Genomic DNA, 23137 nt, shown 5'->3' with positions numbered 1-23137 from the left:
CACCAGGGACTCTTCCTAGAGCTGGCCGGCCATCTAAACTGAGCAATCAGGGGAGAAGGGCCTTAATCAGGGAGGTGACCAAGAACCCGATGGTCACTCTATCAGAGCTCCAGAGGTCCTCTGTGGAGAGAGGAGAACCTTCCAGAAGGACAACCATCTCTGCAGCAATCCACCAATCGGGCCTATATGGTAGAGTGGCCAGACGGAAGCCACTCCTTAGTAAAAGGCACATGGCAGCCCGCCTGGAGTTTGCCAAAAGGCACCTGAAGGACTCTCAGACCATGAGAAAGAAAATTCTCTGGTCTGATGAAACAAAAATTGAACTCTTTGGTGTGAATGCCAGGCATCACGTTTGGAGGAAACCTGGCACGATCCCTACAGTGAAGCATGGTGGTGGCAGCATCATGCTGTGGGGATGTTTTTCAGCGGCAGGAACTGGGAGACTAGTCCGGATAAAGGGAAAGATGACTGCAGCAATGTACAGAGACATCCTGGATGAAAACCTGCTCCAGAGCGCTCTTGACCTCAGACTGGGGCGACGGTTCATCTTTCAGCAGGACAACGACCCTAAGCATACAGCCAAGATATCAAAGGAGTGGCTTCAGGACAACTCTGTGAATGTCCTTGAGTGGCCCAGCCAGAGCCCAGACTTGAATCCGATTGAACATCTCTGGAGAAATCTTAAAATGGCTGTTCACCGACGCTTCCCATCCAACCTGATGGAGCTTGAGAGGTGCTGCAAAGAGGAATGGGCGAAACTGGCCAAGGATAGGTGTGCCAAGCTTGTGGCATCATATTCAAAAAGACTTGAGGCTGTAATTGCTGCCAAAGGTGCATCGACAAAGTATTGAGCAAAGGCTGTGAATACTTATGTACATGGGATTTTAAATTTTTAATAAATTTGCAAAAACCTCAAGTAAACTTTTTTCACGTTGTCATTATGGGGTGTTGTGTGCAGAATTCTGAGGAAAAAAATGAATTTAATCCATTTTGGAATAAGGCTGTAACATAACAAAAGGTGGAAAAAGTGATGCGCTGTGAATACTTTCTGGATGCACTGTATATAATAAATTAAACTTCTGATAAGTTACCAATTTATCGTCAACAGTGCTTTAGTAAACCTAATAATGCCCTTAAAAAATTAAGTGCATTAACAAACCTCTTATGAATAAAAGAAAGGATTGTCACATTAGAAATATATTATTCTTTTAGATGATTTGTGGTTATCTCTGATGATGGATCATCGCAACCTTTAATCCATTTTAAACCTCTTTCCGTATGGCTGGTTCCGGTGAATGTCTTCTTAGGAAGAAGTTGTGCAGGATAGATAAGATATCTTGGTCTCCAATAACAGACTGCAGCTGTTCTTAGAGGATTCCTTGGTGTTTCAAGGCCACATTGCGTGGGTGCAGGAAGTATTCTGACCCCTTTTACTTTTTTTTTGAGTTAGTCGTTTAGATTCATTTTTTCCCCACACCAGTTAACACTTAAAACCCCAGAATGAGAAATCAAAAATTCAGTTTTAGAAATGTTTGCAAATTTATTAAAACCAAAAAACTGAAATATCACATTGACGCAACTATTTCAGACCCTTTGCTATGACACTTTAAGGTGTGCATCCCATTCTACGAGGTGAGACACAAAAATAACTGGACTGGGGTTGGGGCTTTCCTGGAAAACCGTCTTTTGAAGTCAGCTGGACGTGAATCATAGAACTTTATCCTCTCCTACACGCCCTCTCAAACCGCCAACCGGCTGGGTATATCCTGTGAAGAGCCCAGTCATTATTTGCACAACAATCGCTACACAAGTTGCCGCAATAATATCGGGTGAAAAAATCGAACAGTGAATCAACATCAAACTTCTCACAATTTTAACTTTTCCATAAAGCAATTTTTGACTGACAAAAACATTTCTGCCCTCGATCATCCTCCCTGTTCATCCAATTTAGCTCCCTGTGATTTTTATTTGTTCCCGAAAATCAAAAGTGACCTGAAGGGAACACATTTTTCTTCAGTGGATGAAGTGAAGACAAGCCTGTTGAAGAGCCTCAAGCAAGAAGACTTCCAGCACTGTTTCAATCAATGGAAGATATGTATGGAGCGGTACAGAGATTGGAAGGGGAGTATATAGAAGGTCACAATGTTTAGAAAGCTGTAATTCATCAATAAATCATTTTTTTACCAATCTGGTTATTTTTGTGTCTCATCTCGTATTGATCAACATTGAGATGTCTCTGCACCTTGTTAGTAGTCCACCTGTGGTCAATTCGATTGATCAGACTCATTAGGAAAGGCACACACCTGTCAACTTAGAGACAGGATTGTGTAAAGGTTCAGATCTGGGGAAATCTGCCAAAATGTTTCTGTAGGATTAAAGGCTGCCAAGAGAAGAGTGGCCTCTGTAATTCTTAATTAAAAGATGTTTGGAACAACCACAACTCTTCCTGAAGCTGGCTGACTGGCCAAATGGAACAAACTTGTGAGTAGGGCTATAGTAAGAGAGGTGATCAAGAACCAGACTGTCACTCTGAGCCCCAGAAAACCTGAAAGAAGGTGGCTTGGGGGTGGACTTCCAGGATGACAACCATCACCGCAATACTCCATCCATTTGGGGTTTATGACAGACTGGACAGACAGAAGCCTCTCCTTAGAAAAAGACACATGGAAGCCCAATTGGAGTTTGCTGAATGGCACTTAAAGACTATCGGACTGTGAGAAACAAGATACTCTGGTTTGATGAAACCAATATTAACATTATGTCAGGAGTAAACCAGGTACAACTCATCCCCTGTGCAGTGCCTTTCCAGTGGTGAAGCATAGTGGAGCCATTTTAACATCAGCAAAACCAAGAAACTATTAATTGACTTTTGCCACACTAAACGGCCTCTACGTCTGGTCACTACTCAGGAAGTGGATGGAGTGTTGGCCCACTCCTACAAGTACTTGGAGGCATGGCCGGATTAAAGGTGCTGCAGCATTAGGCCCATTCCTGAAATAGGCCCAGATGAAAACAGACGAGAATTTTCCGGAAGCTGAACAGTTTTCCTTTGCTATATTAACCTCAAAATAATTCTTAGAGTGAAATTTGGAGTCCGACTTTCGGATGCCTAGACACAGCGTTACTTATTATACAGTTACTATTGTTCTTTGCGTTGTGACGTAACTATAACGTCTTGTTTATTGTTAACCGAAGATTTCAAGTTAATGCTATCAATTTTACGTTAAACAGTTTACTTAGTAATTTAGCTGCATTTTTTGCAATATCTTGGGGATTCTTGCCACTTTATTATTGTTCGGTAAGTGCCACGTAGTAAATTCTTCACCTTGAAAGTTAGTTGTACAGTAAAAATCGATGGCTATTTAAATGGTTATCTGTAAAGGTAAAACTAAAAGCTGGCCCGCAGGCCCGGCATGGATGTTTAGAATTTTTTAAATCTTCGACAGGATTCTGGGCTATTATGAAATTTAAATCGTGGACAAATTTTTACTGTCAAGAGCCTGAACTGAGTCACTTTGACCCAATGTCTCTGCAAATTCATTTTTTCTTACTCTGTTTCGTAAGAGAATTGCAAAATTTTGTGTATTTCATTGTTAGGTTTTCTGCATTAAGTGCACTTCTCAGACAATTGCTACTGAATGTTGATGTTACATAGATTGATGTTAATCTCGAATTGTTACGATACTACGTCGTTATTATTATTCATGTTCAATAAAGGCAGGGCTGGTTGCGTCACAAGCAATTAAGGCTCCTTGGTCGGTCTGAGTGTGCATGTACGGTGAGTGTCGAATGCACCAATGCTGAGAAAAAATAGGCCTTTTTTGCGCTGCAGCATCAGGCTCAACTTCGTCTTAATCTGGCCATGCTTGGAGGTCCTCATCAATGACAAGTTGGACTGCTCTTGTAACACAGAAGAGCTGTATACAAAAGGACAAAACAGGCTCTATTTCCTTAGGAGACTGAATTCCTTTAATGTGGGAAGTGACATCCTTCACATCTTCTAAAACTACAGTGTGATTTTCTACGCTGTGGTGTGTTGGGCTGGTAATGCCACTTCAAGAGAGGCCCACCAAATTAAACAAACTAATTAAAAGGGCAGGCTGGGACACACTCTGGACCCCCTGGTGGTCGTAGCAAAGGAGAGAATTAAAACAAACCTGAGTGTCATTACAAACAATGCTGCGCATCCTGTCTCTGATAAAAGACTTTCAGACAACAAATTATTCAACAAAAATGTGTCAGGAAATGCTATGGGGGCTCCCTTATACCAACAGCAATATGTTTGCATAACACCTTACTTGGGACTGCGACAGACAAATCATAACCTTTCTTTTTCATTTTCTTGATTTTTATGTCATTCTAGTATGTGCTCAGACCATAGTGTGTGTATGTATGTGTTCTTTCTTTCTTTCTTTCTTTCTTTCTTTCTTTCTTTCTTTCTTTCTTTCTTTCTTTCTTTCTTTCTTTCTTTCTTTGTATTTATTCATTTAAAGAGCTTCTGTAAAAAGCCAAATTTCCCCCTCGGGACAAGTAAACATCTGTATTTCTATCTAAGAATACGTGGTTGTGGGGTTGCTTTTCAGAAGCATTTACTGAGAGGGAATGCTGAACAGAACAAAGTGCAATGATATTATTAATGAAAACCTGCTCCAGATCACTTTAGACCTCAAAAAATCCTAAAGATTCACCTTCCAAGTAGAACAATGGCCCTAAGGAAAACCAAAGACAACACAGGAGCAGCTTAAGGACAACTCTGTGAAAGTCACTGAGTTGCCCAGACAGAGCCTGGACTTGAAACCAATCAAACATCTCTGGAGAGACCTGAAAAGAGCTGTCCACTGATGGGCACCATACACCCTGACAGAGCTTGAGAAGGATATGTAGGGAAGAATGGCAAAAAAACCCCAGAAATCCCCGTGTGCGAAACTGGTCACTTAAGGAGACTCTGGGCTGGAATCTCTGACAAATTGGATTGAACTAAGTAAGTACTAAGTAAAAGGTCTGAATGCTTGTGTCAATGGGATAGTTCAGTCTTTGTTTTTATTTTTAAAAATATTACATAAAACTTTAAAATTCTGTTTTCACTTTGCCATTGAGAGGTGTTGAGTGTTAATTGATGTGGAATAAAATTAATGTAAATGATTTTAGCACAAAAATGCAACTTAACAAAATGTGTAAATCCTCAAGGGGTCTGAATACTATGTGTCATCAGCATATATTTAAAACTAGGCAGTTGACACTTGATATTTTCTTGTAACGTCCAACGACCGATTCTAAAATTTGTATTCAATGTTATAAGGAGTAAAAATCGCCAACAGAATATGGATAGATGAAAAAGTGAATTTCAATATATACTCAGGTACACAAAGTAAAACACTGATAAGAAATGAACACCAAGGTCCAGATGGTTGTGAGCTCAAAGCTTTAACTGTTGGGAAAATGTCTGAAAAGAAATATGCTGTGATAAAAAGGCGCTATATGAGTGCTGACCTGACACAGACTGACACCGGAGGCACACATAAAAATAAACAAACTTTTTTCTTCACTTGGGGCCACATCTTCCCCATGTCCCTCAGGCACAACATAGTCCCACACTAAGCACAAATAAATTCTCCTTTTCTTCACAACCACTCCTCACCGGCAAGCTCCTGCTGCAGCACCCTCTGGCGGCGCCTGCGGAGCCCAACAGGGCTGCACCAAATTCCAACTCCCATGAAGTCCATTCAGGAGTCCGAGGCAACGTTGCAACCCAGGAGGGTTGTCATCTAGCATATCCGGGGAGGTATTGGGTAGTCCATGCTTTCTCCCCTGGAACATATACTGATGCACACTTTCATTTAAATAAGGAAAAGTTATTCTAGCCATTATAAACACTGTAGACACCTTGAATGAAAAGAACCAAAATTAGCAACAAGAAGAAGAAAAAACTTTAAGATTTTCTGGTCCCCGGGTATTGTATGCATATTCCACTGCTTGTTGAGTGTCCCTGTAGCCTCACAAGTCTTGACGGCCACTGAGGTATTGCAGTATCTTTCTCACAGTGGTGGTCTTTCTCCCTGTGTCCAGGTGTATTTGCATCATGGATTCCCAATTTGTAACCAATAGTCAGATGTGCTAATACTTCACTTAAGTCAGTCTTTGGCTGTGCCTCAATGCTCAAAGTATGAATAAATGTCAAGGGATTTAGCCAGTGGTCTAATAGGGTTTAATTAATTTACTGACTTTTGATTTCAAAATTTGCAAAAATATAATCAAAACCTTAGCCTTTTTCATGTACTTTCTTCTTTCTTTCTAATATAATGCTTGATGTTGTTTGTATACGCTTTGCTTAATTTATCTCTCTGTCTTCTATTTCCACGCTCTAATCTATTTCAATGTTCCTGACTTTACCTTCCTGCAAAAAGTCTTGGAGATGCCTGTCAAAGGTAAGAACAGATGGCAGCCCCTCAAATCACCTGTAACCCCGAGAATCACCCCTTTGTCTTAGCATGCATTTAACTGCAAGATTAAATAATGCAATAATGCCTCACTGTTTATTTTTATTTGATTTGGCTGGGTCTTATGCTGTGTTCCATTTGAACTGGGAAGTTGGAATTAATAACTGGAATATGAAAGCAGCTGGATTTCCTACTAGGAAGCTCAGGCCTGATCTGCCAAGTTCACGTTTGCCCCACTTCAGATTATGATGATAGCTCACACCACAACACCACAAGCTTTAGCGAAGACTACGGTATAATAGTGTTTATTAGTTTTACTGTCTATTTGTGTCTCATTAGACCAGTCATATGCACAGTACTGGCCAGCTGCTATCTGTGGACATATTGCTATGGTGTTTGGAGGTGCAAAATACCGCATAGTGCATTGTTCTCAACTGGTGTTTATTACAAAAAGCAAGCACAACAAAGGCTTTCCCGGAGGTGTCCATATTAGTTTTCCGAATGTGTTACTGGAATGCAGTCAACTCAGGTGTGACGTCATTCTAAGTTTCAACATCCAACTTCTGAGGTAAATGGGATGTAGCAGTACTTTTTTTTTAATTTCATTATTTAGGCACCTTCGTTTGTGTGTTTAGCACCTGGGGGTGATGTACTTTCCTCAGCAAAATAATCAGTATTTTTTTATAGTGTCTTTCCTTCCCAACACAACTATAGGCATACGTTGCAATTTACTGTACAGATAGGGCTTTCTGTATGCTGTGAGCCCATGCTAATATATTGGAGTGTTTAATATCAATTCATTAATCCTGCATCTGTTTCACACTTGTGAATAGACCTTATGTACTTTGCAAACATACATTAAAGATGGATCTCATGCACTTTTTATGTTCCTAGGATCAGCATTCAGATTATAATCCTCTTGATCACACCATTAGACCATCACGTCTAGCTCTAGCTTCCTTATGAAGACCATGGCAAACACGACAGACCCTTGTTTTAGCAATAATGAGGCGCCTCTCATTCCTATTTGCAGAACTGATTTGTGTAGAAAATTCCTACACTTTCTCTTTCTGTCTGTTTCCTGCAACACACAGTGTTATTTTAACTCCATGTTAGGTTTATTAAATCCCCCTACTAGAAACATGATGTTCTGTGTTGTGTCACGAAGTGAAAAGTAACCATTCCACTATATTGTTTTGACTGTTACAAATATGCTGGCAGCATTCTTTGTTGCCAGTCTGTATTATCAGTCGTAGGCCAGTGCTTGGTTCTTAAGCAGTCCAAGATTGCTGCTATTCACGTTCCTTTAAGTATCTATTTAATATAATGCAGAAGCAGTCTAGATATCTGAAACCTCACAGATTAGTGGCTTCATATCCTTCTTTTGCATTTTTTCACAAGACTTAGAGGAACTTCGGCGCCCACTAATTTTTGATGACTCTCCAGTCAAGATTGGGAAAAACCATGGAAGTGCAAACTGTACAGTTGGTCCTGCACACATTTTCTGAATTTCTGTGAATTCAATTTGAAGTTCAAATTCACATTTATTGCCACGTGTACGTAGTACAATGAAATTCTTATTTGTCTCCCATAGACTAGTATCAGTAGTTCAGTGGCTATAGACAAAAAGGTGGCAATGTTTGAGCAGGATAAGAAGAATCCTACTGGACAGATTTATAGTGAATGGCAGAGATCATAATGGTGTTAAAGTTAAGAGCCAAACAAAAGAGTTGTCTATTTTAATAACAAACATCTGAACACCAAAGTTGTAAAATCATTCAACAAAGTGAGTGGAACAAACTAAAGATGTAGTAAAAAATTGTAATGTTCAGATCTTTTCCTAAATTATTTGATTGTTTGTTTGAGTTGAGTTGAACCCGTTTCCAGTGAGAGTTGGACTCCGCCAGGGCTGCCCTTTGTCACCAATTCTGTTCATAACTTTTATGGACAGAATTTCTAGGCGCAGCCAGGGCGTTGAGGGGGTCCGGTTTGGTGGACTCAGGATTGGATCACTGCTTTTTGCAGATGATGTTGTCCTGTTTGCTTCATCAGGCCGTGATCTTCAGCTCTCTCTGGATCAGTTCGTAGCTGAGTGTGAAGCGGCTGGGATGGGAATCAGCACCTCCAAAATCCGAGACCATGGTCCTCAGCCGGAAAAGGGTGGAGTGCCCTCTCAGGGTTGGGAGCGAGATCCTGCCTCAAGTGGAGGAGTTCAAGTATCTTGGGGTCTTGTTCACGAGTGAGAGAAGAATGGAGCGTGAGATCGACAGGCGGATCGGTGCGGCGTCCGCAGTGATGCGGGCTCTGCATCGGTCTGTCGTGGTGAAAAAGGAGCTGAGCCATAAGGCAAAGCTCTCAATTTACCGGTCGATCTATGTTCCTAACGTCACCTCTTTTCATGAGCTATGGGTAGTGACCGAAAGAACGAGATCGCGAATACAAGCGGCTGAAATGAGTTTCCTCTGCAGGGTGTCTGGGCTCTCCCTTAAAGATAGGGTGAGAAGCTCAGTCATCCAGGAGGGGCTCAGAGTAGAGCTGCTGCTCCTCCGCATCGAGAGGAGTCAGATGAGGTGGCTCGGGCATCTGATCAGGATGCCTCCTGGACGTCTCCCTGGTGAGGTGTTCCGGGCACGTCCAACCGGGAGGAGGCCCCGGGGAAGACCCAGGACACGCTGGAGGGACTATGTCTCCCGGCTGTCCTGGGAACGCCTCGGGATTCTCCCGGAAGAGCTAGAAGAAGTGGCCGGGGAGAGGGAAGTCTGGGCATCTCTGCTCAAGCTGCTGCCCCCGCGACCCGACCTCGGATAAGCGGAAGAGGATGGATGGATGGATGGATGGATGGATGTTTGAGTTCTAGTCTTTGATGAGGTCTTTCTCTGAATTGCTCAAAGTACAGAAGCCATTTATTGAAGGTGGTCATCTTATACAGTTTGTTGTTGCTGCCATGATGTTAAGAGTAAACTGTGCAGCATCCTATCAATCAAGTACACATTAAATTAATGGAAACAGTTATCAAGGATAAGACTGAGCAACACATGGCAAGGACAGGAGTTTTACTGAACAATCAGCATGGGTTCAGAAGAGGGAGGTCGTGTTTTACTAACATGCTGGAATTCTATGAAGGAGAAACAAAAGGATTCGATCAGAGTGGAGCAGATGATGTTATTTATCCTGACTTTCAGAAAACATTTGATAAGGTGCCACATGAGAGGTTGGGCATCAGACTAAAAGAAGTGGCAGTTCAGTGTGTGGTGTGTGGTGTGTAGATGTTGGAGAATAGACTCAGACACAGGAAGTGGAGGGTGATGGTGTGAGGAACCTCATCACAACTGGCAGATGTTAAGAGTGGTGACCAGCAGGTCTGGGGCCGCTGTTATTTTTAATATATACTAGGGGGGCTTTGCCCCCTGCTCATTTCGTTCGACCAACCCCTCCTGGGAGTGCGTTATGCTCCAGCCACTTTGCGTTACTGCTGCTCGCGTTGGTTGGCAATAATAAATGTACTGTAGAGTCCATCTTGACACAGTTGCATAGTGTGCTGGTATGGCAGCAGTTCAGCTAGGGATCACAGGGCATTGCAGAGGTTGGACATATTTGCCAAGCACTGTCTAGGAATTATGGAGGACCCCAGTCATCTTGCATGGACAATTTTCTCCCTCCTTCCATCAGCAGGTACTATAGAACAATTAACACCAGAACTGTGAGATTAAGAACAGTTTCTACCAACAGCTCCTCAACTGTCATACAGTACGTGATAAATTGTCTGTAATCAACTGAGCACATCGTGTTTGATTCTTGTGTATGTAATATTATGCTTGGTATTATTTGCTGTGATTATTCTTAATATAAGATTTACATTTAAGCTTTTTTCTCTTCATAATATTTTATGTTGATTATTGACTCTACAAAGAACATTATATAAGTAAGAATTTCACTGTACATTATTCATTCATTCATTTTCCACTGCTTATCCAAGACTGGGTCGTGGTGGCAGCCATCTTAACCTTGAGGTCCATATGTCCTTTTACCCAGCCACACATGCCATTTCATACTGTGGGATCCCAAGGTGCTTCCAGGCCATCTGGGAAATATAATTCACCAAGTGAGCCCTGGGTCTCTCTGGTGTTTCCCAACAGCTGGTCATGCCCATAAAACCTCCACATGGAGTTGTCCAGGAGGAATCTGTATCAGATGCCCAAACCACATCAGTTGGCTCCTTTCGATGTGAAGGGTCAGCAGCACTGCTTCGAGCCTCTCCCAGATATCTGTGCTTCTCACCTTATCTCTAAAGGATGGCCCAGCCACTCTGCAGAGAAAGCTCATTTCGACTGTTTATACCCACAATCTCATTCTTTTGGTCATTACCCAAAGCTCACGTAGGTGGAGAGTTTTGAGAGTCCCTGTGACCCTGAGAACTATGTTTTCCGAAGCAGAAGCTCCTGGTTGGGCCTCCCAAGAGAAATTGGTCCCAGATGAGGGGTCAGACAAAGAGCAATTCAAACCCTCTAAAAATGCAAACCCTTAAATTTAAAAAGAGTACCCTGCCGGTATGAGGTTACCAGGGCCTTCACCTGGAGCCAGGCCTGAGAGAAATGCCCACGTGTTAGTGCCTGGTGGCCAGGCCTACTACAGGGCCCAGTCGGGAGTGCACTTCTGTAGACCTAACATTTCCAGGAGGAATAGGAGCCAGGCGCAATATGAACTGGGTGGCAGTTGAATTTAGAGGTCTTGGGAGACTGGAACCCAGACACACAAACTGACCACCACTGTACATAAGCATGTGTGACAATAATAAAAAAAAAAGAAAAAGACATTGACTTTGACAGAAACAATAGACAAATGGTATAAACGAGGAAGTAGCATGGTGGAGAGTAAGACTTTAGAGACCTTCAAATCCGGAGTTGATGTTATTTTGGACAATTTAGTTGAATAGGATGGACGAGCTTGTTGGGCTGAATGGCCTGCCCTTGTCACAAGTCATCTAATGTTTCAAATTTACAGCTTTAGAGGGACAAAAAGGAGGAAAGTTTAAGTTAACCCCAAACCATTAGCAAAGGGGCTTATCTGTTTTGAAGGGTACTACTTCAGCACTGTTTTAGATTGTTGTTACCAAATGGAGCTACTGAAGCCCTGCAGGACTGTTTTGAGAGCACAGAATGGAGTGTCTTTAGAGAAGCGGCGACCATTGATCATCACATTGACATTAATGAGTATGCCGAAGCAGTGACAGGATACATTGGCAAATGCATTGGAGATGTCACCGTCATCAAATCTGTCTCAACACGCGCTAACCAGAAGCCATGGTTCACAGCAGAAGTTCACGAGCTGCTGAAAACAAGGGATGCTGCCTACAAAGCTAACGACGAAGTGGCACTCAGAGCAGCTAGAACCAACCTGTCCCGAAGCATTAAGTTAGCAAAGCAGAAGTACTCAAAGAAAATTAGTGATCACTTCGCCTGCTCAAGAGATTCTCGTCGAATGTGGCAGGGCATCCAAACCATCACGGATTATAAGGCCCCACCGCATATGTGTGTTAACGACACCTCTCTTCCAGACGCTCTTAACACCTTCTACGCCAGGTTTGAGACACAGAACAATAAACCAGCATGGAAGACCATCCCCTCGTCAGACAATCAAGTTTTGTCCCTGTCTGCAGCTAGTGTGAGAAGGACTCTCATCAGGGTCAACCCACACAAAGCTGCTGGACCAGATAACATACCTGGACGTGTGCTCAGAGCTTGTGCTGACCAGCTGACTGATGTCCTAGTGGACATCTTCAACATCTCCCTGAGCCAAGCTGTTGTGCCACAATGTTTTAAAAACACCACCATCAGACCTGCCCCAAAGACAGCTACAGCCTCAGAACTCAATGACTACCGCCCAGTGGCACTCACTCCAATCATTATGAAGTGCTTTGAGCGGTTAGTTTTGAGTCACATAAAGAATCAGCTGCCCCCGAAACTGGACCCTCTACAGTTTGCATATCAATCAAATCGATCAACTGACGATGCAATTTCAATGGTATTCCACCTGATCCTGTTACATCTGGATCACCGCAATGCACATGTAAGAATGCTGTTCATTGATTTCAGCTCAGCATTCAATACTATCATTCCCAGGCAGCTGATCAGTAAGCTGGATCTGCTCGGACTCAACACCTCCACCTGCAACTGGATTCTGGACTTTCTCACTGAAAGACCTCAAACAGTACAGATTGGGAATAAAAGATCTAACACCATCACACTGAGCACAGGTGCCCCCCAGGGTTGTGTGTTGAGCCCGCTACTCTTCACGCTGTTGACCCATGATTGCACCTCCAACTCTGACACAAACCACATTATCAAGTTTGCCGATGACACTACAGTAGTGGGACTCATTGAGAACGACGATGATGCGGTGTACAGAGAAGAGGTGGAACGGTTGGCACTTTGGTGCAAAGACGATAATCTGTCTCTTAATGTTGAAAAGACAAAAGAGTTGATTGTTGACTTCAGGAAGACAAAGGCTGTCCATCTCCCACTCAACATTGATGGCGTCACAGTAGAGAGAGTGAAGAGCACCAAGTTCCTAGGTGTTCATATCACAGAGGACCTGTCCTGGACCAAAAACACCAACTATCTAACAAAAAGAGCCCAGCAGCATCTTTACTTCCTGCGACGACTGAAGAAGGTGCACCTCCCTAAACCCATACTTACCACCTTCTACAGAGGCACCATAGAGAGCGTCCTGACCAGCTGTATTACAGTCTGGTATGGAAACTGCCATGCCTCCGACCGCAAAGCCCTTCAGAGGATTGTGCGGACTGCTGAGTGCATCATTGGCAGCTCTCTACCCAGCCTGCAGGAGATTTACACCTCACGCTGCCTTCATAAAGCCACTAGCATCATGGCTGACCTCCACCACCCCTCCCACCAACTGTTTACTCCTCTTCCATCTGGAAGACGACTCTGCAGCATCAGGAGCAGGTCTGCGAGATTGTGCAATAGTTTCTTTCCCCAAGCAGTCCAGCTCCTGAACACCATGCTGCCCTCCTCCACACTGGACTCTTTACTCCACACACTCTCTGGAATAAATAATACTACGTAATACTGTATATGTTTTTTAGTTATATATATCTTGTGTACTGCACCTTTTTACTCTGGAGGACGATATTTCGTCCCACTGTGTACTGTAAGTATATTGTTAGGATGACAATAAAGCTCTACTACTACTACAAAGTGGTGACTGATAACGCAAGTGGCTGGCATCAAGAATTAGAACACATTAAATCAAGGAACATTACATTTATAAAAAATACAATTTTTAATGGTGAAAGCACTCTGTGCACTTTGTGACTACAATATCTCTAATCATAAAATATGAATTAGAGGCAATGTAATCTCATGTTAACAAAGAACAATCTGACATTTTGATAAGGCGTGATATGCTTGTTATGCCACTTTCAGAGCTTGTCTGTTTTCTGAGAACAGGCCCTCTTGTGCTTTCTCGAAACAAAGGTGCTACTTGCATCATTTTTTTGATCGCTTGTACTTCTGGGCAATTTGAAGCAGCTGATTCTTGCTTTGACTTCATCCTATTAGACTTGTTATTTACTAATTACTCTACAGATATTACAGCCTTCCATTGTCATTGCTTGGTTATGCAGTCACTTTGTTAATATTAGTAATGGCCATGTCTTACGTGGAGACGAGGCAGCCTGATTGCTAATTTAATAGAATTTGACAGATTCTTGTACATCCTTGTGATCTTGTATACATAATGCAGAAATTTCTAATGTACTTTTACAGAATTTCTTTTGCTTTTTTGGAGGTGATCTGAAGAAGTTATACCCATCTGGTTTATTTCCCTTGTGTTCGGTTTGCAAGCATAGGGATTGATAATAATGCAATATTAACACGGACTCTTTGATTTATTTTAATAGCGTGTAGGTTTCTCTTTCCAAGCCGTAAAACAGTTCACAGCAAAATGATTTTAAAGAAGACAATTAAGAGCATAAAGGCATCTATTTTGTTTTGGCAATTCATGAATATAAGAGGGCAGAAAATCACTTTTGCAGAAACAGTTTTTGTTGTAAAGAGGTAGACAAACAAGACACATTGTAGAAATTAATAATAAAAAAGGCAAATCCACCTTATCCGTGGAAAGATGAATAAAATAAAATATTAAGTTATGCACTTTGCTGTATAGACATATTCTAAAATATTTATTGCTTCATTAAATTTGATGAAGTCTAGAGCTGAGAAAAAAATCATTAGAATGCTAATATTGTATCTCCTTAATACTATGCTAGTGAATCAAGCTTCAAGTTTTTCGTAACATCCTCAATTTTTGGTGTATTTTTCTTGAGGTTTCGCATGCCTTTCAGCTATAAAAAACATTTTGTTTCTAGATTATTGACTTTTATTGTATATGAAATTGCTACGTGTGGAAAACAAAAGTAATTGAAGCCATTTCATTGGTTGGTCAAGTCAGAAAAATAAAATCTTCATTTATTTGCTGACCCCTGTTTGCATTTATTTCTTTCTTTATTTTTTGCTGACTTTTGCATCTAATGCAGTTGTATAGAAATGAAAATACAAGATGAAGATTTGGGGTGTCTCTTAGGCAAAGCTCTGTTTAATAAGGTGAAGGAAAAAAGAATGATCGATAATGATGTTTGCAAAGCCCTTTGAGTAGTAAGAAAAGCACTATATAAATGTAAAAAATAATAATTATTATTATTAAACACACCGTAAATAGGTGCTTCTGTAGAGGAGGTGAGTCCCACTTAGTCGCGGGTCATTTAGTGAATGCCTGCTTCTGGGTTGGTGCGTCCTTACATATTGCAAGAGGCGGGACTTTCCGTTTTTTCACAGGAAGTGACATCAGGTGTCTTTTGGTGGCCACTCTTTGGTAGGTCTACAGGCAGAAAGGAAGAAGCCATTAGCAAGTGTTCCTTATCTCAGATGAGAATGCGCATGACAATCTCTGGAGAACCCTAAAAATGCCTCCTAAAGAAACATGTCTGACAATAACTTAGAAAAGAGAAATGCATCATGTCAAAATGTTTTATGCCATTTGATAACCCTGGCAGGTAAAGTGAACCTCAGTTATCACAGACGATGGACTGAACGGGTGTCAGATATCTCAGTGTGCTGTATATTAACATTGGGGTCGAATTTTAGGCCAAGGTCTGTTTGAGATTTTAAAATAGTTTGGAAAATTCAGATTTTTTTGTGCCAAATCTAGCAATATGTTCAAAATGATACTCACAATTCATTTTTAAAAAGTTACCATAAAAACATATAGAGAGCAGCAAGACAAAAATCAGTAATTTCATCCATCCATCCATCTTCCAACCCTCTGAATCCGAACACAGGGTCACGGGGGTCCGCTGGAGCCAATCCCAGCCAACACAGGGCGCAAGGCAGGAACCAATCCTGGGCAGGGTGCCAACCCACCACAGCAGTAATCTCAATTGAAAAGAAATTTGTAACAAAATGTGAGTAGTGTGTTTGTCAAGAAGACTGTGAGAGCAAATGTGCTGATTGCTTTGTGATTTTTACAATAACAGAACATAAGGTGAGATTATTTTACACAGTGCATACTACCATATCTGACAAGTAATCGTCATATTTTCCATACCGGTGCCCTGGCTAGTAGTCCACACTGTCATTCAGTTATTATAATAATAATTATACATTTTATTTATCTAGTGCAGGGGTGGCGAACCCCAGACCTCGAGTGCCACAGTGGCTTCAGGTTTTCATTCTAACCATCTTCTTAATTAGTGACCAGTTTTTGCTGCCGATTACTTCTTTTAATTAACTTGACTCAGGCCCCATAGTGGTTTCTTTTTCTTTAATTTGCAGCCAAACAATGATGAGACACAAACCAAGACATCACATGACCAGCTCCCCTGTGCCCATTATACAATATCTGAAATTAAAGAGAGGTGATGGTCTTGGTAAGCTTGATCTCTCAGGTCACCAAAACACTTTGATGGTGCTCTTAGAAAGAACAGAAGAACAACAGTTTTCGAAATGTGTGCTGTGGCAGAACGAGAGCAACAACAAGCCATGGAATTAAATTACGGGTGTAATTAACAGCAAGAATTGGCTTCTCATTAAGAAAGTGATTGGAATGAAATTGGTTGGAGTTTGAAGCTGGTCACCTGTTAGCTCGTTTCACATCTCATTTCTGCTTGGCTGTCATTTAATGAAGAAAGGAGTCAATTCAGAGGGCTGAACTCTTCTAACAGGGCTATTAAAGTGATGGGGAAAACGTTAATTAGCAATGAAAACTGGTCACTGATTAGAAAAAGGGTTAGAATGAAAACCTGTAGCCACTGCGGCCCTCCAGGCCTGGAGTTCGCCACCCCTGATCTAGTGCCTTTCATTTGCCCAGGGCACATCAAAGAGTCTCGGAAAGAAGAGCAGGGTATATGTAACATTGGATACTAATAATATCTGCTTAGAGCACTAAGAATACTTAAATACAGGATATACAAAGCATTCAATAGAGTAAAAGACAATAAACGAAAGTAAAATACCAAATACACATTGACACAAGTATTCAGACCTTTTACTCAGTGTTATGGTGAAGCCCCTTTGGTAGCCGTTACAGCCTGAAGTCTTCTTGGGTTTGACGCAACAAACGTCACACACCTGGATTTGGGGATTTTCTGCCATTCTTCTCTGAAGATCCCCTCAAGCTCTATAAGGTTGGATGGAGACCATCAGTTTGATCAGTTTCAAGTCCAGGCTCTGGCTGCATCACTCAAGGACATTCACAAAGCTGTCCCTAAGCAACTCTTGTGTTGTCTTTGCTTTGTGCTTAGGGTTATTGCCTGGTTGAAAGGTAAACTTTTGACCCATTCTGAGGTCCAGAGTGCTCTGGAGCAGGTTTAATTTAAGGATATCTCTGCACATTGTTCCATTCAGATTTCCTTCAACTCTGTCTACTATACCAGTCCTCAAACCCAAAGTATGACGTTCCCACCACCACGCTTCACCATTAGAATGGTGTTGCACAGTTGATGAGTTGTGCCTGGTTTCCTCCATTCATCAGACCAGAGAATCTTGTTTTTTCCAGTCCAAGTGTCCTTTAGGTGCATTTTTTTCAAACTCCAAGCAGACTTTTAATGAGGAAAGGCTTCTGTCTGGCCACTCTGTCATAAACCCCAGATCAGGGGAGTGTGGCAGTGATGGTTGACCGTCTTGAAGTTTTTCCAGTTTCCACACAGGTTCTGTGGAACTCAGCCAGAGTGACCATTTGGTTCACCTCTCTTACCATAACCCACTCTCAGAAGAGTCGTGGTTGTTGCAATCATATTCCATGTAAGAATTATGTAGGCCATTGTGCTCTTGGGAACCTTCAATGCTGCAGACATTTTGTGTAGCCTTTCCCAGATGTGTGCCTCGACACAATCCTGTCTCTAAGTCCTACAGACAGTTCCTTTGAACCCATGACTTAATTTTTGCTCTGATACTAATTGTCAACAATGGGACCTTCTATAGATTAGGTGTGTGTGTGTTATCCTAATGATATTCATTCAGTCAATTGCATTTAGTTCAGTGTTTATTTTCTTTTTAATACAATTGCAAAAATTCACAATTTCTTGCTTTTGTTTTGTCATTCTGAGGTATTGAGTTTGGCTTGATGTTGGGGGGAAAAATCATTTAAATGATATTAGTTCAAGGCTGCAACATAGAAAATGGTGTAAAAAAGTGAAGAGGTCTGAATACTTTCTGAATCCACTGTGCATTTAAGTCAGAGATTGGCAAAGTAATTCAAGAACAAAGTTAATTCATACAAAGTGGAAACAATCAATTTAACGACAATATGTGACAATATGCGGTATGTGTAGTCATGGGGTATGTCAGATTAGTCAACTGCAGTCATTGATCTCATTGCTGGACCATGTCAATTTAAACAGCTGTGCTGGAAGTTGGAGTTACACTTGACGTGACTAAACAATATAAAGACTCTTAAGTCAATGTCACATCTAGTCATGGTGTATGTCAGATTACCCAACTGCATCACTGGACCATGTAAATTTGAATAACTGAAAACCACTGGCTATGTCACATAGCTGTGATCACCCCTTTTTCTGACAGCCAGTGGCACCGATGGAGTCAGCAGTGTATGAAAGGCTGACAGCTCCAATGAGTTCAGCAGCAATTTTGGCTTCTTTTTTTATGCTTTTTCCATTCTGTCACAGTATGTAAAACATGACAACATCAGACAGACAAGCCTCTCTTCTGTTGGTGAGCTGCTTGATGAAGGTGGTGCTGTTTGAAAGGTTAACAAGTTTGGTGAGTTCAGCTGCAGTTTGATCCCTTTTTTCTGTATTCATTCTCTTTTAGTACATAAAACACAAGACATCAGAAAGACAAGCTTCTCTCCTATTTCTATAAACATACGTAGGTGTTCCTTATTCCACGTCGCTACATTCTAAACATTATACTCCCAGATGAGCATTCATTGGTTGTCAGCTCTCATGCACACATAGCCCACCCCTACGACTAAAGACAGGTTTGATTTTGTCAGATTAGTTAACACCACACAGCTGGTCAAGAGGGCTCAGCAGCGGCTGTACTTTCTGAGGAGGCTGAGGAAGTTTGGTTTGTCGACTAAGATCCTCGGCAACTTTTACAGCTGCATTGTTGAGAGCATCCTGACCAGCTGCATAACCGTGTGGTACAGCAACACTACTACTATGGACCGCAAAACGCCTGCAGAGAGTGGTAAAGACTGCTGAGTAGATCACTAGGACCCCACTGCCCTCTCTGCAGAGCATTTACAACTGCAGAGTCCGCAGGAGAACTGCCTCGATCCTCAGGGACCCCACTCACCCCCAACACGAACTGTTCACACTTCTACCCTCAGTATGAAATGCAGGACTTCCAGGCTAAAGAACTCTTTCTTTCCCAAGGCCATTAGACTCCTAAATAACTGACTGGAGTTTATAACCACCATGGTTCATCTCATTCTATCTACCTCACACAACTGTATTTGACTTGTCCATCACACACCTACCTGCACATTAATTACACTTTATACTTCTATATTGTTTTTATTCTTTATGCTGCCTCTGTTACTTATTATCTATCTGCTACTTATTATTTATATTTATCTTTATATGTGGGTGGCACAGTGGCGCAGTGGGTAGCGCTGCTGCCTCACATTTAGGAGACCTGGGTTTGCTTCCCAGGTCCTCCCTGCGTGGAGTTTGCATGTTCTCCCCATGTCTGCATGGGTTCCCTCCTGGTGCTCCGGTTTCCTCCCACAGTCCAAAGACATGCAGGTTAGGTGCATTGCCGATTCTAAATTGTCCCTAGTGTGTGCTTGGTGTGTGTGTGCGCCCTGCGGTGGGCTGGCGTCCTGCCCGGGGTTTGTTTCCTGGCTTGCGCCCTGTGTTGTCTGGGATTGGCTCCAGCAGACCCCCGTGACCCTGTAGTTAGGATACAGCGGGTTGGATAATGGCTGGATGGATGGATCTTTATACATTGGTTTTGTCATTTGATGTGGACAGCAAAGAAAGAATTTCATTGTACAGGGAAACGTGTTTCTTTACTGTGCACATGACAATAAACTTTGAGCTTGTGCTTGAACTTGAACTGAATCACTGGTTCATGTCATATTAGGTGACCGGCTTCACAAGAGTGCAACACTGACTGTCTCCGACTTGCTAAGCCTATTTAAATGAGGGCTGGAGGAGTCCTGTAATGTGACACAACTTTTAATGTCAAGGCCCATGCTTACCAAAAACAACTGTTCTTTGTTTGTCCTCCCTTAAAGAAAGACTCTTTCAATGCTGTCTGATATGACCAATACAGTTATCTTATTTGAACATTTCATCACATAAGAAGATATGAAATCCAAATCATATTATGTGATATCATCTACTGTTAAATTCTGGTCCGTATTTGTAAAATTTGTATTTTTATACTTTATTGAGGCTTTGTTCTGTTCTGTGTATTATATTGTATTGACCCAACCTACCTGGAAAGGGGTCTCTCTTTGAACTGCCTTTCCTGAGGTTTCTTCCATTTTTCCCTACTAGGTTTTTTTTGGGAGTTTTTCCTTGTCTTCTTAGAGAATCAAAGCTGGGGGGCTGTCAAAAGGCAGGGCCTGTTAAAGCCCATTGAGGCACTTCTTGTGTGATTTTGGGCTATACAAAAATAAATTGTATTGTATTGTATATGAGAAGGAAATGAGGGGCTGCGAAGCAACAAAAGTGGTTCTGAGCTGATAGATGCAATGGCTGATAGTCTTGTGCAGCTGGATTGCAATTGCAGGGAGCATCCTGACTGACTGAAATTGAAATGTGCCGATTCCAAAGTAGAAACAAAAGAAAAGCGTGTCTCATTGGACTGCGTGACTTACCAAAAGACCAAGCTTACTGGGTTAGGTAATGGGGTATGCTAGAAAAAAGAACTGGAGCCCAGTGAAATATAACAAAATGCAATAAAAACATTGCAAGTTAGGGGTACCATTAGAGGTAGTCATTTGTGTTGTGGCACCTGTATTGGGCATGCAAGCCAAATCCGCTTCAAGTGTGGAATTGTTGAATCTATTGGGTAATTATAGTCTAGAAATTATATTTTTAAGAAAGTTGCTGCATCGTTTGTCTACATGAGTTTTTTACTCAGGTTTGTCAAGGGCAGCACAGTGATGCATTTCTTAGCATTGCTGCCTTAGGCCATATCTTATTATCTTAACAGGAGTTTTACACTCTCTCTTGTCTGTGTACCAATAGTTACTGTTGTATTTACTGCTTATTGCAGTGGTGGGCAAAGTCGTTCCTGGAGGGCCGCAGTGGCTGTGTATTTTTCTTCCCACCCAATTGCTTAATAAGAAGCTCTTATTGCTTCTGCTTCATTTTCATTGTCTCACTTGTTAAGATTTTGAACCCTTATTGCCTATTTTAGTCTTAAACAGCTGTAGTCTCCATTTGTAATTGCTCCTTATTAGCCATAAGATGCAAATGACAAAAGAAAGCAGCAGTTCTCTATTTAGCTTGTTTCCATTTACAACTCTGTGTGTATTCATCATGCACTATTGGGTTTAATTAAATACGTGGAAAGAAAGTGAAGAGAACAAAGTGAAGGACTGAGAATTACTCATCCAGTTTTAGACTTGAAATCATTTGGATGATATACTTAGAAAGGAAAAAAAAATGTAGGATATGAGAATGACCTGACATAGCAGAGTTAAAGCATTAACAAGCCATGAAATTAAATTATTGGCAAGAATCTATATATATATAATTCACTAAGCCGCCGCCAGAGCAAGCAAGACACCCATGAAAACACGCAAGAGCAAAGCAAGACACCCATGAAAGCATGCAGGAAGGAGCCACAGCCACCAACTCTAAGACCATTGGATACGACGAAAACTCGCAGAGCCACGCCCACCAACTCGGACGCAGCAACTCACAAAACACGACGTCATTGGAGATGACAGTGTGTATGCTTCGAGAGCGAAGGTGGACGCGACAGCACCATCTAAGAAGAATCATATTTGTCGCGGATGTGAATCGCTGTATGCAGCGTGTAAAACAGTTTGCGAGGGTATTCCATGGTCTTAGCAGTGTCTATACTTCGATGTGAATCACTGTATGCAGAGTGTAAAACGCTGTATAGTATGTTGCCCTCTCCAGAGTTACATCTTTTCATTCACCTACAGTCGTATCCTCAAAACCAACCCCATTTGGACAACTGTGTCTTTCAGGAAGTGTTCACCCATCAATACATAATTATGTGGCGTATGCTACGCCGCGGGTTAGCTAGTTGTTTTCTAATTAAACAATTAGGTTTGAACAAAAACCTGCAGCCACTGCGGCCCTCCAGGAACAACTTTGCCCACCCCTGGCATATTGTCATATATGTATAGGGTATGCTAACAGACAATTCCAAATTTGCCCGGGTGTTTGAGTGGGTCCTGTGATGGAATAGCACTCCAGTCGGCACCAGCTCCTGACTTGTGCTCTGTTCTGGCAGGATGGGCTCCAGCCCTGATTTGGATTAAGTGGGCTTGGGAATTTTAATTTGTTTTGTTACTGTACTAGAAAAGATGTCTTCTCTGCCACTGTAATACTAACTCCTGAATTCCCTTTGCAGGTGGACACAATGGAGATAATGCATCATCCTGAAGAAACAACAAATATGCGTAGGCAGACGGTTGCCTCCTACTTCAGGGTATTTATGATTTGACTTTTACCCTTTTGTGCTTTTTTGTTTTCTTCCTATGATTTGTTAATTATGTACCTTAATTTCGTTATTTTTCTTAAACTTGTTAATTCAAGTTATTTTCTTCGTGTTAGAGAACACTCTGACACACTTTAATTTTTCAACTCTTTCCCTCAGAACTTGACCCTCTAATTTTAGACCAACACTAACTTTATTACAATAGTCTTATTTTTTATAAAGTAGAAGTACAGTAGTCCCTCGCTATATCGCGCTTTAACTTTCGCGGCTTCACTCTATCGCGGATGTTTTTTGTAAGCATATTTAAATATATATCGCGGATTTTTCACTGGTTCGCGGATTTCTGCGGACAATGGGTCTTTTAATTTCTGGTACATGCTTCCTCAGTTGGTTTGCCCAGTTGATTTCATACAAGGGACGCTATTGGCAGATGGCTGAGAAGCTACCCAATCAGAGCATGTATTGCGTATTAAATAAAACTCCTCAAATTTATTGTGAGCAGGGGGG

At 41.7% G+C, this 23137-nt stretch overlaps 1 protein-coding gene across 1 annotated transcript in view; it reads left to right on the top strand.

The window, feature by feature from the left end:
* myo3b (myosin IIIB) overlaps window positions 1-23137 on the top strand; it is a 619900-nt gene that overhangs the window by 376797 nt on the left and 219966 nt on the right. Inside the window, 1 exon segment of the mRNA XM_051930711.1 lies at window positions 22544-22621. Within this exon segment, the coding sequence (XP_051786671.1) occupies window positions 22544-22621 (78 nt within the window).

This window comes from Erpetoichthys calabaricus, chromosome 8 (assembly GCF_900747795.2).
Source record: "Erpetoichthys calabaricus chromosome 8, fErpCal1.3, whole genome shotgun sequence".
Taxonomy (NCBI): domain Eukaryota; kingdom Metazoa; phylum Chordata; class Cladistia; order Polypteriformes; family Polypteridae; genus Erpetoichthys; species Erpetoichthys calabaricus.
Note: the sequence above shows the minus strand (reverse complement) of the source record. Positions and strands in the feature narration are given on the sequence as shown.